Below are 16,196 nucleotides of genomic sequence, written 5' to 3' on the forward strand. Positions count from 1 at the left end.
TGACAAGGTTTATAGATTTCACTGTGACAACTTTTGTGAAATTTAAACGCTCTAACCTGACCCACGTGGGTCATGTTAGGAAACCAACATTTTATCCTTGATAATGAGAAAAGTTTTATTCCTGTGACTGCATAATGTATTCATTTTGAGGACATTTACAGGTTAATGAATGAAAAGTTCAAAACGATGAAATTAAAATTCTGCCTGTGTCTCCATTTCATGCTGGTTTTTAAATGATACAATTAAAATAAAATCATGTCGATAATGTTATACAAGAAATTCAAAAGCAGACAAAAGTATGCCTTTAAATAATCGAAAATCAAATTGCTATGCTTATACATTATAAAGTAATAGATTTTGGGAAATATAGAGAGATAACATACATAACTATGTATTGGGAGGAAACATAATAATAAATTCATACATTGTTATTTACCTTTGTAATATATATATTTATATGAGGCAAAGTGTCCCTGACCTTGACTTGGGTGTAGTCCTAAACTGCGCTCTGCATATCAATTCAGTAATATATATTTCTGCCAAATTTTTTTTTCTCACTATCGGTTCATAAAAGCAGAGCGGTAACAAAATTGTGACAATAATGCAAAATAACCAAGTGTGGCCTTGGCCTAAGAAAAGACAAAAATGCGCTATGCACATCGTCTCATTGTGGTTAACATTTCTGCCAAGTTCATTCAATTTCCTTCCACAGACCGGACACGATAATTCCAATATAAAATTATAAATCAATATATAAATCAATTTATCCTGAGGCAAGAAAAATACTGATCTCAGCAAGCCCAAAGTTGTGTTCCGCATACTGTTTCAATTTGAGTTATATTTCTGCAAAAACTCTTAATTTCTTTCTTTTGGTTCAATAGATACAAAGCAGACACAAACGTTTGATACAAAATGACTTGTCATGTGTGATCTTGACCTAGACCTGAGAAAGGACAAACCTGGCTTTGCATATCGCCTCATTATTTTCAACATTTCTGCCACAACATTTCAATTTTCTTCCACCAGTTCAACAAATACAGACCGGCCAGACAAACAGACAAACGGACGGACGGACGTACGGACAACCAAGTGCATAACAATATACGCCAAAATCATTTCGGGCGTAAAAAAGCAATGACATAAAAAATGAAGTTTTAAAAACTAAGTTGACGTTTGCTATTCGTGTTCAATATTTTATTTATATAGTACTTATAGGATTTGAAAAAAGTATTTCCTTGAGAAAATTATATAAGCCAAATCGCAATCTTGACATGGTAGTGTTTAACAATGTAAGGAATACGTTGATTATCATTGACTGCACTGTTTGTTTAAAATTTTGGCAGACTGTTTATGCAGATAGGGTGACATGAACCAAACCATCCGTCAATTTCTACCATCAAATAGCCGGTGAGATGCATTTAGCTCAAAGTATGTAGTGTATGTTGACATGATACGCAGATATGCCATCACGTTCAACTTACTCAATCACTGCATCGGTAGATAAGTATTGCTTGCGTTCGCTTTTCTACCAAGCATTCTGTCCTTAAGTTACATATACCGGCAATGTAATGAACGCTTCGTTCTTAAAGGATGTAATGATCAAGTAGATTGTACTAGTTTAGAGGATCTTCTTCACAGCAATATAGGGCTCAAAGCTCTAGCGTCATTAGGGAAATGATAGCAAGATGCCCGCGTCTAATGGTCTTTGAACCGGCGATTAGTTCTATAAGTATATTTTGTCTAAGAAACTTCGTAAAAAATTTCTATAGAGAAACGTTTATAAACCTTTCGTTTCTGTTGCTGGTTCGTTTTTCCGTTAGTTTGAAGGGTCTTCTTAACACATTATAAGGCCCAAAGGACTTACCCACGCAAAATGTTCAGGAGATTTCTTTGTGGCATGGTAGTTTGTATGACCGACTTTTTGTTCTTTCTATGTATAAAGTGCATAAACTTTAAAAAACACCATATGCTCGAGCCAACTGTTAAACACTTTTTATTTGATTCCGTTGCGTATTTGCTTTTTTGATGAAAGGTGGAAAAATAAATAAAAGCTAAATAATTCTAGCACAAACAGAATTCAAGTGAGTCCATCATACCAAATAATATGAGACTCATATTTTAAACTGGAATTTTTTGTTGTATTAAATCGTTTAATTTTAATAGGCTTTTGTTTGTGGTAAAATACATACTATGTGTATATTTCAAAAAAAGTGCATTTTTATTGGTACTCAACCTTCGTTTACATAATTGTAATTACTGTTTCAGTTTGGGTTTAAAATATTACAAAAGGCCGATTTTAAAATTTTTCTGTTTTTTTTTCACAAAATGCTTGATAAAATGATTTTTTTTCCAATATTTTCAAATTTTCAAAACCAAATTTTTGTGCGTTTTTTTTTCATTTCTTTCGACTATTTAAAAAATGCAATTTTTAGAAAATTTTAAATTAATGATGTTACGAAATGCCCAAACTTGGGTATGCTTTTGATGAAACTTTTTCCTATTTTAAAGGTTTGTTAAAAGTTTCTTTAAACAATAAATTTCAATTTCTAAAGGTAATACGCTTAATAAACTGTGAATATTTATACAATTTTACATACGTTGGTTTGTGTCAGGCGAACTCCCGCCTTGATCTTGATTAAAATAGGGAAGAATTAGGAGCTAGACTTTACTCAACAAACAATGTGTTAAATGTGGCGCAACAAACTTATCTTTTTGCAGCGACATATATATCAGTAAGTAACAAGAAATTTAAAGAAATTGAAACAATTATACTAATAATTAACAATAAGAAATATCAAACGATGTTTGAAATATAAAAAGATAAAACAACCGCTTTATTTTATTCAATAAATCATGAAATCAAAGATTAACAAAGAAGGACAACATTCAATGAACGCACCCATACCCCCGAACAAAAAAAAAACAACACAGGGCCATCCAAAAGATTCTCGGCAGGTCATCTTTTTTATGTTAAACTGTTACAAGAATAAAAAAAAGTACACATGTATTTTATAATGTTTCATAAAGGATATAAAGGAAATACCGAAAAACATTGATGCAAAACATTTGTCATTTTAATATCAAAACGTTAATTATGGTTGTATTCTATCTTTTTAACAAATAAAAAAAATAAAATCACATCGAATGGTCATTCAAACAAGGCATACTTTTTGTAAGAAGTGACTTTCAGATGAAAAATAGATTATGCTGATTGTTACGGAATCCGAATATTTTGGATAACTATGTTGTTTGTTTTTTCAAACTGAACTGTTTTAATTAGAAGACCTTGCTTTACTTTGGAGGATAAACAAATACTTCACATAAACAGAGATTATTTGAATTTTTGTTGATTCTCAAGAATCCTCCAAATATTGTGTTTGCACATGTTATTGTTAAGATGAAAGGATGTGTGTAAGAATCCGGTCCATTATATGAGCCACATAATGTTCCTTTACCATTTACGACATCATCACGACTTTTGCACACGGTAATTGTGTAGGTAGCGTGGTTGTCGCCTGAAAAAAATGAATATGAATGGACGTTCTATCAGTACGATCTGATATAATTTGTAAGCGAAGGATTTCCTTATTTACAGTCTTTACAAAATTAATAATGAAATAACAAATTTTTATTTTCGAAAGCAACTAGTTAATATATATTAGCAACTAGTTAATATATATCAGAATTAAGGTGTTTTTAGCGATTGTTCGGCCATTAGGAAATAATGTAACAAATTTGTATTACGTGTATTTCCTATGTAAATCTTATATTATATTTTACCAAGTTTAAAAAATGATCATACCGATGACATCGTTCCTTAAGTAGATTTTGACTTCCTTGACAGGCCCAGATGTACCAAACGCCATTGCCCAGTAGGAGTCGCTGCTGACTAAGTGAGCGCAAAAATTCTGATTTGCATTACCGTTAATATCGCCATCAATGGCTTTGTCTGCTGTTAAAGGGACTCCATTCCAAATATATGTAGACGATTGCCACGCTTCTGCTCTTTTTACAAAGTCTATAGCTACAAAAAGGAGATATTATAGGGTTAAAGACATCGGTTTATGTAGTGGTTCCTTGCTTTTCATGAATAAAGCTCACCGACATGAAGTTGGATATAAAAAAGGTCGTCACCAGAAAATATTTGCATGCAACCTGCAACTGTTACATCATTTTGTGACAGTGTTATCAATTATTCAATCATCGACATAATATTTATCATAAAATCATTGTCAACTCAATCACCATCAATAGTTTTATTATACCTAATATCATTTCATCATCGTCATAATCATCTCTCCAATTGCGAAAATCAATATTGTCATCACATACATCATAAAAACATTCACCATTGTCAAAATCAAACCACATTAGCACCACAATCATCATCATCGACATGTATTACAGAGTGTAAATTCTATATTTTTTCTTTAAATATATTTTGAAATCGGCCACTTTTGGACAAATGAGTGTTTTTGAATTTGATGTAGTTGCCTTTTTTGACGCCTCTTTCAATTAAAAAAATGCAGAATAATTTTTCATATTCTTTTCTTGATTTTCTGAATGTCAAAGAGTACTGCAGAATAATTTTTAACAGTCTTTTTCCGATTTTCTGAATTTCAAAGACAAAAACTTATAACACTTTATCTAAGATTTGACTTTTAATACAAATTAGAGACCTATTATAATTTATAAATGTTGATTATAAGATTGCTGCACAATCTATAGCAAATACATGTATAATAAAAAGTTTAAATAATGTCATCCATTAATTTAAAAACAAACAAACAAGCTTTGTTAAAAAAGGTTTATTGGAGAAAATAAATGTCTTTACAAGAAACAATATTAATACATGTAATTTTTATTCATATATTTAAGAAATCGGTTTAATAAACCCTGGACGAGCAATGTTTGAAAAAGTGACCTTTTCAAAGGGTAATATCTCAAAACACATTATTTCCTTTTTTCTTACTTGCTAGTCTAAAACAGAATGTTTCCTATTTTATAAAATTCCGATTAATATGATTCAATTCACGTTAAAAATGTTTTATTTCCGTTTTGCTGATCGGCATAGATTGAATACCTGATTGAATAAGTGAAAGTTAACATCGTTTCTAATAAGTTACCTGAAAAGAAACATTCATATCTTAATCAACTCTGTTTAGCTTAAGTCTTACCGAACGTCCTTCGAAAATAAATAATCCATCCCGCCTTTGAAACTTCTGTCTTTGTGCCGTCGTTCGGATAGTAGTCGGTGAGAACACACGTCTTGTTTCCTTGGTGAAAGTTCACAGACAAACAACCATACGTTTTGTCATATTTGAAAACACATTCACTGACAGAAATTTGATAAAACGTAAATATTTCGTTGCCATTGATTTCATTGGTTGAGTATATTTCGAACATGAAAGATTCGTTATGTCCTTTTATAACTTGCAGTAAACTTGAAAAAAATGTTAACAAAACTAACACAATCATAGCCATGCCTTTAAATGAAATGTTTACTAGAGATGAAATATTTCATTTGCAAGAAACAATCTATGTAAAATTCCCGGAAGTGTTTAGCTATTTCATTTATATGACACAATTATTATATTTAAAAATGGTAAAATATCGCTATCTACGTCAAGCAAACACTTTTTTTACCAAACCCGTCGATACCGATAATGTCTCTTTAATTACATAAGCCATAGTACTTCAGTTAAATCTTATGTACAACTGAGTAATGCAACATCTAAGGAAGATAAATCATTAGTTCGAGGACTCATTCAGGAGTAAAGTCACGGGGGCTGCAAAATAATTAATATTGCATAGAAAATTACAGAATTCAGTATAATCATACCTAAATCTATTTCCATAAACTTTTTTATTGTGGCTACAGACATGTAGGCATTTGCATTAATCAAAGCAACGGTAACTGCTGCGCGTTACTAATGCCTATGACGTACGTCCTCTATTCTCATTAACGTCCTTAGTTGTCAACATAGCACTGATGTCTGGTTACCTTATTATATCAGTACCGCAGAAAGGATGTTAACGCACACGCAGACGTACACGCACACGCACGCACGCACACACAAAGATAAAGCCATTGTTTAACATAAATCAATAGCCCGGATCTGGGTTCTTGCATAATGCTCTGATAGTGGGACGTCGATTTTTCTGAAAAGCGTCAGCCGATTACTTTAAACATCGCAACAGCAGGTGTCAAGTACCGTGTGGTAGCTGTAAAATGTTGCCCTGCACTTGAATTTAGTGTTGTTGTATTTTTCTGTTAAGTTTTGAGCATATGACTGTATCCTTTAATGTAAAACCGTTTGAAAGTACATTTAACTTTTCCGTTTCTGATAAGCCATTGTAATATGTGCCCTTTTCCTGAATCTATAAATTTCATCTTAAAATATTTTTCTCTTGATTTGTTTTTCAAGACTAATACCATTTGTTTTGAATAAGAATAAAGAAGAAACGGTCGTTATATTGATGAGTTTACAAATGATAACTCAAATGAAGATTGATGTATAAATTATTGGATGTTGAAACTGCAAACAAAGAATTTGATTGAAAAGTGTCAAGCATGGCAATTACATGTTGATGTTTTTTTTATGCAAACATTAGTAACATATAGCATTGTCCCTAGAAATGATTTTGAATTCCTTTTCAAAACTCCATATTTCTCGGAATAAACATGAATATATGTTTGAATTGTTTCTATTTTCAAATATCACACATTGGTTGGTTGACATCTTTTGCAAATCATTTTAATTATCAATACAATTACGGAAGTTGTTTGAAACTGAACCATGATTTAACTGGTCTGTAGCAAATATGTTGTGCGGTTGAAAAGTCTCATTAGTTGGCAATGAATAATTATGAGAAACAGGGTTGATGAAACATTATAAAACATCAGTGTTTTGTTTCCCTTGTAAGTTGTTAGTAAACATTGAACATATTTTAAATAAAATAGGTGAATCATTGAATATTTAAAAAAAAAAAAAATGGAAGGCCAAGATGGCAATATTAAACAATTATCTCTGTTCATTATTTCGTCACCTTAGTTCAGAAACGAGTTAACTTCTATTAGATTATAGGAGAAGTAAATCCGTTACAGCATTAAGAAGACGATTAACTTAAAAAAATATCCGACCTTCTGACGTCATATTCACTTGCATTTGTAATAAAAGTAACCAGGCATTGCAAAATGATGCTATGAAAATATTGGTGAAAGTTTCGTGACGTCATGAATTTCTTTATCTGTTTAGCGTTTACTTTTCTTTTATATTCAATGTATACGAATCGGAAACAACGTTTTTTATATTCACTGTGTTCCATACAATAGAATTTTACATTTTAAGAATCTTATTTTTTAAATATTGTTTTCATGAAAAGTTTTTGGTTGGATTTTTTGTCGTTGTTCAGCATTCCGCCTTTCATTGTGTTTAACATCATTATTTCAGTTTGAATTGCACAAATCGAGCTCTTAGTTAAATGTTAAAGAATCAGTTTTATTTTCTGAAATATATTTCTTGAATCGAGGTTATTGCTTGCTTATTTCAAACAATTCGATATACGGTACTCTTCAAAAATTTTATATTCATAAATATTTAACATGCATGACAAATTGCAAATTATTGACCGTACAAATTAAAATGGCTGCTTAAAAAGTTTTGTTATAATATCAGATTGCATGAAATGTTTTAAATAAAAAGTTGATATACTATTTTGGTATCAGTTGTTGTCGCCTAGGGAAATGTTTACGTCAATACGCACATTATTTATGAAGTCAATGATTGTTCTTCACCAGGGCGGTAACATTTATCAGACCCTTTTCTGCTTTAGATAATGCCTCTAGAGACTATAAAATTAATAATGTCTGTAACTACGAACTATGATAGTGGAATGTTATTACAATGTTGCTTAAATTGCTGTCTAATAAATATTTAATATTTACTTTTTCGTTGCTACAAACACACTGAATTAATACGTTTTTGTTTGTGACACATGAAGGTTATACCGCAATGAACATCAACACTAACAAGTTTTTATTTTTTTTATTATATCATACATTTATTTTTTGCACGCCTAAAGTGAGTCAGTGCAAGTGCAGACAATTGTTTGTTTTAGTCTTAGAATTGTTTATTTTATTTTTAGATGAGCGTCGTCCTCTTTTGCTTTGATGATATTTGTTTTCATATTTTGTCCCAAGTTGATTTCATTTCAGTTGATATAGCTTCATGAACCAAAATGTTAAAAATCACTGTTTGGAAACAATTACTCAAATGGTTAAGCATCTGTTGTTCCTTCAGCCAGGTCATCTACTTTTCCCTGTTCCCCCACTACTTCGTCTTGGGATCAAATATAATTTGACTTTACTCAGTTTTTGAAACTTCATTTAAGGTATTAGCACCCTAATGCATTACCTCCGCTTTGAAGAGTATTCAAATAGGCTATAACTACTGTTAACTACATTGAAAATGAGGGCCATGGGTTCAATCCCCAGAAGGGTCAACTTTTTTTTCTTTCTTTTTTTTCTATTAACATTATTTATGTATCTCCCATATCCCATTTGGAAAGAAAAAAGTGTTTAATTTTGATTTTTTAATTTAATATATAGGTATTTATTGTCTAAATTGTGCTAAATCTAGTAATAAATATGGTACCTGATATTTTCAAAGTGTAATATAATCAAAACTAGACGGTAAAAGTATTTCATATTTTACAAGATCAACCAATATACTTTAATTTTTAAAAATTTAGGGAAACTTTGAAAACAGGCACTCATTTGGGTAAATTTTTAGAATTTTTTAAATTAGGCTCCCTAAGTAGAAAAATGGTCAGACACGTGGTAAAAATGGGTGGGGTAGGGTAACATTTTTATACAGATTTCATAAATTTTTAGTAGAAACCATCATTTTGCTTATGTGGATTGTTAGCTGAATGGTACTATTTGTTTCTTACCAAAAATTAATGGGAAAACATTTTTTCATTAGAATGTTATTGCAGATTATTTAAAGGTTCCTCATTTCTAAAAAAGAGCCCTCATAACATCCTAGCTTGAGTTCAGAAAATAAATTGGCCATAACTTGATTTCCGTACGGTAAACTTTGTTTAAATTTTGCATACAGGTGTACTTTAAGGTATACATCTGACCTATGATGTCAATTTTTTAGTTCCTAATAGTGCCCATTAGGGTCCTAATACCTTAAATAACAACGATAGTTTTAAACATCACAATATTATCATATATCATGTTAGTACATAAAAATAAAGATATTTTAATAATATCATGAATTTTAGATTTTGCCACCTAACACGCGAACTTGCGTTTTTTTGCGTGTGTTTGTATGTGTGATTGTTGGACAAATATTAACTTTAATTAGTAACATATATCCGAATAGCACAAATATCCATAAATATTTTATTTTGAATATCAAATTGAAACAAGAGCACCACATAGGCGTTACAATATACACCCGAATTCAAAATTTGTTTTAAGTAAATAAAATTTAAAGTCAACAAAAATAATTTTTAAACAGAGATGATATCCATTTTTTACATTTGTCCTTAATATATTCTATTTCACTATTATCAATATTAAGATATATATATATATATATATATATATATATATATATATATATATATATATATATATATATATATATATATATATATATATATATATATATATATATATATATATATATATACTTCTGTGGAGTACAGACTCCCGAACATGTCACCAAAAATGCCCTTCAGAAGCTAATTCTGAAGCACAGAGTGGTGATTATTTATCTCCATGCAATTGTCACAGAATATATATACTGACTGAAAACAATATTAAAGGGATACTTAGGCAAATTAATGACAAAAATATCACATAATTAACTTATATACTCGAATCACGCTAAAATGACATTAATTTTGTAAAAGTCCCAGCATGAATCTCTGTATAAATTTTATAAATTTTTGGTTTGAAGCGTAAATATATCTATATATGTTGAAAGAAACTAAGACGTCGACAGAATCACCGAGTAGTTTTAAAACTAGTCATGTGACATTGTGACTTGAACAAACCTGGAAGTTCCAATACCATATATTGTGGTCATAGTATGATTGAAACTAATCTAATTCATTCATTTGACAAAGTTTACAGAGTTCACTGTGACAACTTTTGTAAAATATATACGCTCTAGCCTGACCCACGTGAGTCAAGTTAGACACTTGATAATGAGAAAAGTTTTATTCCTGTGACTGCATAGTGTTTTCATAATGAGGACATTTACACGTTAATGAATGAAAAGTTCAAACCGATGAAATTAAAATTCTGCATGTGTCTTAATTCAATGCTGGTTTTTAAATGATACAATTAAAATAAAATCATGTAGATAATATCATACAAGAAATTCAAAAGCACACAAAAGTATGCCTTTAAATAATCGAAAATCAAAATGCTATGCTTATACATTATAAAGTAATATATTTTGGGAAATACAGAGAGATAACATACATAACTATGTATTGGGAGGAAACATAATAATAAATTCATACATTCTTATTTCCCTTTGTAATATATATATTTATATAAGGATTTTGAATGAGGCAAAGTGTCCCTGACCCCGACTGGATGTAGTCCTAAACTGCGCTCTGCATATCAACTCATCTCTTACTATCGGTTTATAAAAGCAGAGCGGATACAAAAGTTTGACAATAATGCAAAATAACCAAGTGTGGCCTTGACCTAAGAAAAGACAAAAATGCGCTCTGCACATCGTCTCATTGTGGTAAACGTTTGTGCCATTTCAATTCATTCAAATTCCTTCCACAGACCGGACACGATAATTCCAATATAGAATTATAAATCTATATAAATCAATTTATCCTGAGGCGAGAAAAATACTGATCTCAGCAAGCCCAAAGGTGTGTTCCGCATACCGTTTCAATTTAAGTTATATTTCTGCAAAAACTCTTAATTTCTTTCTATTGGTTCAATAGATACAAAGCAGACACAAAAGTTTGATATTGATACAAAATGACTTGTCAAGTGTGACCTTGACCTAGACCTGAAATAAGACAAACCTGGCTTTGCATATCGTCTCATTAATTTCAACATTTCTGCCAAAACATTTCAATTTTATTCCACCAGTTCAACAGATACAGACCGGCCACAAAAACAGACAAACGGACGGACGGACGTACGGACAACCAAGTGCATAACATGCCAATATACGCCAAAATTATTTCGGGCGTAAAAAAGCAATGACATAAGGTACATGTATGAAGTTTTAAAAACTAAGTTGACGTTTGCTATTCGTATTCAATATTTTATTCATAAAGTACTTATAGGATTTGAAAAAAAAGTATTTCCTTGAGCAAATTATATAAGCCAAATCGCAATCTTGACATGGTAGTGTTTAACAATGTAAGGAATACGTTGATTATCATTGACTGCACAGTTTGTTTAAAATTTTGGCAGACTGTTCATGCAGATAGGGTGACATGAACCAAACCATCCGTTAATTTCTGCCATCAAATAGCCGGTGAGATGCATTTAGCTCAAAGTATGTAGTGTATGTTGACAGGATACGCAGATATGCCATCACGTTCAACTTACTCAATCACTGCATCGTTACGGTAGATAAGTATTGCTTGCGTTCGCTTTCTACCAAGCATTCTGTCCTTAAGTTATATATACCGGCATTGTAGAATGAAATGAACGCTACGTTCTTAAAGGATGTAATGATCAAGTAGATTGTACTAGTTTAGAGGATCTTCTTCACAGCAAAATAGGTCTCAAAGCTCTAGCGTCATAAGGGAAATGATAGCAAGATGCCCACGTCTTATGGTCTTTGAACCGGCAATTAGTTTTATAAGTATATATAGTCTAAGAAAACTTCGTAAGAAAATTTCTTTATAGAAACGTTAAAAAACCCTTCGTTTCTGTTGCAGATTCCCTTAGTTTGTAGGGTCTTCTTTACACAAAATTAAGCCCAAAGGACTTACCCAAGCAAAATATTCAGGAGATTTCTTCGTGGCATAGTCGTTTGTATGACCGACTATTTGTTCTTTCTATGCATAAAGTGCATAAACTTTCTTTAACAAACACCCCATGCTCGAGCCCACCGTTAAAACACTATTTATCTGATTCCGTTGCGTATTCGCTTTTTTGATGAAAGGTGGAAAAATAAATAAAAGCTAAATAATTCTAGCGCAAACAGAATTAAAGTGAGTCATCATACCAAATTATGTGAGACATATATTTTAAACTCGACATTTTTGTTTTATTAAATCGTTTAATTTTTATAGGCCTTTGTTTGTGGTAAAAATACATACTATGTATATATTTAAAAAAAGTACATTTTTATTGGAACTCAACCTTCGTTTACATAATTGTAATTTCTGTTTTAGTAGGTCTGAGTTTAAGGTATGATACAAAATGGCGGTATTTCGAAAGTTGTCTGTTTTCTTTCACAAAACGGCTTTCATTAGATAAAGAGTGATCTTTATTCCAACATATTTCAAACTGTTATGCAAAACACCAAATTGTTTGTGTTTTTTTTTCATTAGCTATTCGACATTATTTGAACATAATGCATTTTCAGAACATATTTTAAGACCTACATGCATGATACAGAAATGCCTAAGACTTGGATATGTCTTTTTGATGCAATAGTAGACTATAGCATGCATTCTTTTCCCTAACAAGCTTTTTCCTATTTTGAACGGCTTTGTTAAAAATTACTTTAAATTTCAACATCGAAGCAATAAAATTCAATTTCTAAAGGTAAAACCCTTAATAAACTGTGAATATTTATACAATTTTACATACGTTGGTTTGTGTCAGGCGAGATCCCGCCTTGATCTGTTTTAAAATAGGGGAGAATTAGGAGCTAGACTTTACTAAACAAACAATGTGTTTAATGTAACGCTACAAACTTCTTTTTTTGCATCAACATATGTATCATTAAGTAGAAGGTAAAGCAATTATACTAATAATTAACAATAAGAAAAATCTAACGATGCTTGAAATATAAAAAGATAAAACAAACGCTTCATTTTATTCAAAAAATCATGAAATCAAAGATTAACAAAGAAGGACAACATTCAATGAACGCACCCATACCCCCGAACAAATAAAACAACCACACAGGGCCATCCGAAAGATTCTCGGTAGGTCATCTTATTTTTATGTTTCTGTAAGATTGTTACAAGAATCAAATAAAAAGTTAACATGTATTTTATAATGTTTCATAAAGTATATAAAGCATGTTAGAGGAAATACCGAAAACATTGATGCAAAACACTTGTCATTGAAATATCAAAACGTTAATTATGGTTGTATTCTATCTTTCTTACAAATAAAAATATAAATAAAATCATATTGAATGGTCATTCAAACAAGGCATACTTTTTAGTAAGAACTGACTTTCAGAAAAAAAATAGATTATGCTTATTATTACGGAATTCGAACTTTTTGGACAATAATGTTTTTGTTTTTTTCCAAACTGAACTGTTTTAATTAAAAGACCATGCTTTACTTTGGAGGATAACAAATACTTCACATAAACAGAGAATATTTGAATTTTTGTTGATTCTCAAGAATCCTCCAAATATTGTGTTTTCACAAGTTATTGTTAAGATGAAAGGTTGGTTGTAAGAATCCGGTCCATAATATGAGCCACATAATGTTCCTTAACCATTATCGACATCATCACGACTGTTGCACACGGTCACTGTGTATGTAGAGTGGTTTTGCCCTGGAAAAATATGAATTGACGGTCTATCAGTACGATCTGATATAGTTTGTAAGCGAAGGATTTCCTTATTTACAGTCTTTACAAAATTGATAATGAAATAACATATTTTCATTTTCGAAAGCAACTAGTTAATATATATCAGAATTAAGGTGTTTTTAGCGATTGTTCGGCCATTAGGAAATAATGTAACAAATTTGTATTACGTGTATTTCCTATGTAAATCTTATATTATATTTTACCAAGTTAAAAAAATGATCATACCGATGACATCGTTCCTTAAGTAGATTTTGACTTCCTTGACAGGCCCAGATGTACCAAACGCCATTGCCCAGTAGGAGTCGCTGCTGACTAAGTGAGCGCAAAAATTCTGATTTGCATTACCGTTAATATCGCCATCAATGGCTTTGTCTGCTGTTAAAGGGATTCCATTCCAAATATATGTAGAGGATTGCCACGCTTCTGCTCTTTTTACAAAGTCTATAGCTACAAAAAGAAGAGATTATAAGGTTAAAGACATCGGTTTATGTAGTGGTGCCTTGCTTTTCATGAATAAAGCTCACCGACATGAAGTTGGATATAAAAAAAGGTCGTCACCAGAAAATATTTACTTGCAACCTACTGTTACATCATTTTGTGACAGTGTTATCAATTATTCAATCATCGACATAATATTTATCATAAAATCATTGTCAACTCAATCACCATCAATAGTTTTATTATACCTATTATCATTTCATCATCGTCATAATCATCTCTCCAATTGCGAAAATCAATATTGTCATCACATACATCATAAAAACCTTCATCATTGTCAAAATCAAACCACATTAGCACCACAATCATCATTTTGGACATGTATTCAAGTGTAAATTCTTTATTTTTTCTTTATCCCTATATTTTGAAATCGGCCACTTTTGGACAAATGAGTGTTTTTGAATTTGATGTAGTTGCTTTTTTGACGCCTCTTTCAATTTAAAAAAAATGCAGAATAATTTTTAATATTCTTTTTATGATTTTCTGAATGTCAAAGACAAAAACTTATAACACTTTACCTAAGATTTGAATCTTAATACAAATTAGAGACCTATTATAATTTATAAATGTTGTTTATAAGATTGCTGCACAATCTATAGCAAATATAATAAAAAGTTTAAATAATGTCATCCATTAATTTAAAAACAAACAAACAAGCTTTGTTAAAAACAGGTATATTGGAGTAAATAAATGTCATTGATTTCATTGGTTGAGTTAATTCGTACATGAAAGATTCGTTATGTCCTTTTATAACTTGCAGTAAACTTGAAAAAAAATGTTAACAAAACTAAAAGAATCATAGCCATGCATTTAAATGAAATGTTTGCTAGTGATGAAATATTTCATTTGCAGTAAACAATCTATGTAAAATTCCCGTTATTTCATTTTCATGACACAATTATTATATTTAAATAGGGTAAAATATCGCTATCTACGTCAACAAACACTTCTTTTACCAAACCCGTCGATACCGATAATTTAAATACATTATCCATACTACTTCAGTTAAATCTTATGTATTACTGAGTTATGCAACATCTACGTGAGATTAATCATTAGCATGAGGTTTCTTTCAGGATTAAAGTCACACGGGCTGCAAAATAATTAATATTGCAAAGAAAATTACAGAATTCAGTATAATTGTACCTGAATCTATTTGCAAAATTTTCTAAAAAAAAAGTATTGTGGCTATGGACATGTAGGCATTTGCATAAATCAAAGCAACGGTAACTGCTGCGCGTTGCTATGACGTACATCTTCTTTTCTCATTAACGTCCTTTGTTGTCAACATAGCACTGGTGCCTGGTTACATTTTTATATCAGTACCGCAGAAAGGATGTTAACACACGCACACACACGCACACACACACGCACGCACGCACGCACGCACGCACGCACACACACACACACACACACACACACACACACACATACGTGTTCATGGGTAAAAGTCACTACACCAACTTCTACCCGGAATATGACTACAGTACCTTCCGCTCAACGTGGACGTGTATAAATTCGGCAATGCATTCAAAAGGCATAAATAATAACCATTGTGGGTGATTCGTCTTAGAAATGATCAATAGAAACAATTTTGATTTTCACAGGAATGTCACTACATGGTCACGTGGTGAATCATTTACACACCCGAAAATCACTACATGGACTTTAATAACGATACACACTTGAAAATCACTACTGCTTGGATTACACACTGGAAAATCACTACATTGTCACGTGATAAATATTTTACACACACGGAAATCACTACATGAACTGTAATAAAAATACGCACTTGAAAATCACTACTTCTTAAAAATCACTACTCCTTTAACTTTGGTATGATAAATACCACTAATTACTATCAGCATAACGCAGCTATGGGGATTCCCGTTTTTCTCCTTGTGA

General features: G+C 31.2%; 1 protein-coding gene across 1 annotated transcript; it reads right to left on the reverse strand.

Annotated features, from left to right (window-relative positions):
- Nucleotides 1-2,720: 2,720 nt before the first annotated feature.
- On the reverse strand, nt 2,721-5,516 carry LOC132727639 (uncharacterized). The gene is made up of 3 exons (XM_060713212.1): nt 5,178-5,516; nt 3,803-4,024; nt 2,721-3,515 (listed from the first exon to the last, which is right to left on the reverse strand). The coding sequence occupies exons 1-3, from the start codon at nt 5,482-5,484 to the stop codon at nt 3,292-3,294; spliced, it is 753 nt and encodes a 250-aa protein (XP_060569195.1). The 5' UTR covers nt 5,485-5,516; the 3' UTR covers nt 2,721-3,291.
- Between the last annotated feature and the right edge of the window lie 10,680 nt (nt 5,517-16,196).

The sequence above is a fragment of the Ruditapes philippinarum genome, unplaced genomic scaffold (assembly GCF_026571515.1).
Source record: "Ruditapes philippinarum isolate M1 unplaced genomic scaffold, ASM2657151v2 ctg9517_1_1_1_1, whole genome shotgun sequence".
NCBI classification, from domain to species: domain Eukaryota; kingdom Metazoa; phylum Mollusca; class Bivalvia; order Venerida; family Veneridae; genus Ruditapes; species Ruditapes philippinarum.

Excerpts from the sequence above, each read along its gene's own strand:
- LOC132727639 (XM_060713212.1), bottom strand. The coding sequence starts at position 5,484 with ATGGCTATGATTGTGTTAGTTTTGTTAACATTTTTTTCAAGTTTACTG. Across the intron at positions 4,025-5,177 it reads TTATTTTCGAAGGACGTTCG|CTATAGACTTTGTAAAAAGA; the intron begins GTAAGACTTAAG and ends TCCTTTTTGTAG. Across the intron at positions 3,516-3,802 it reads CTTAAGGAACGATGTCATCG|GCGACAACCACGCTACCTAC; the intron begins GTATGATCATTT and ends CATTTTTTTCAG.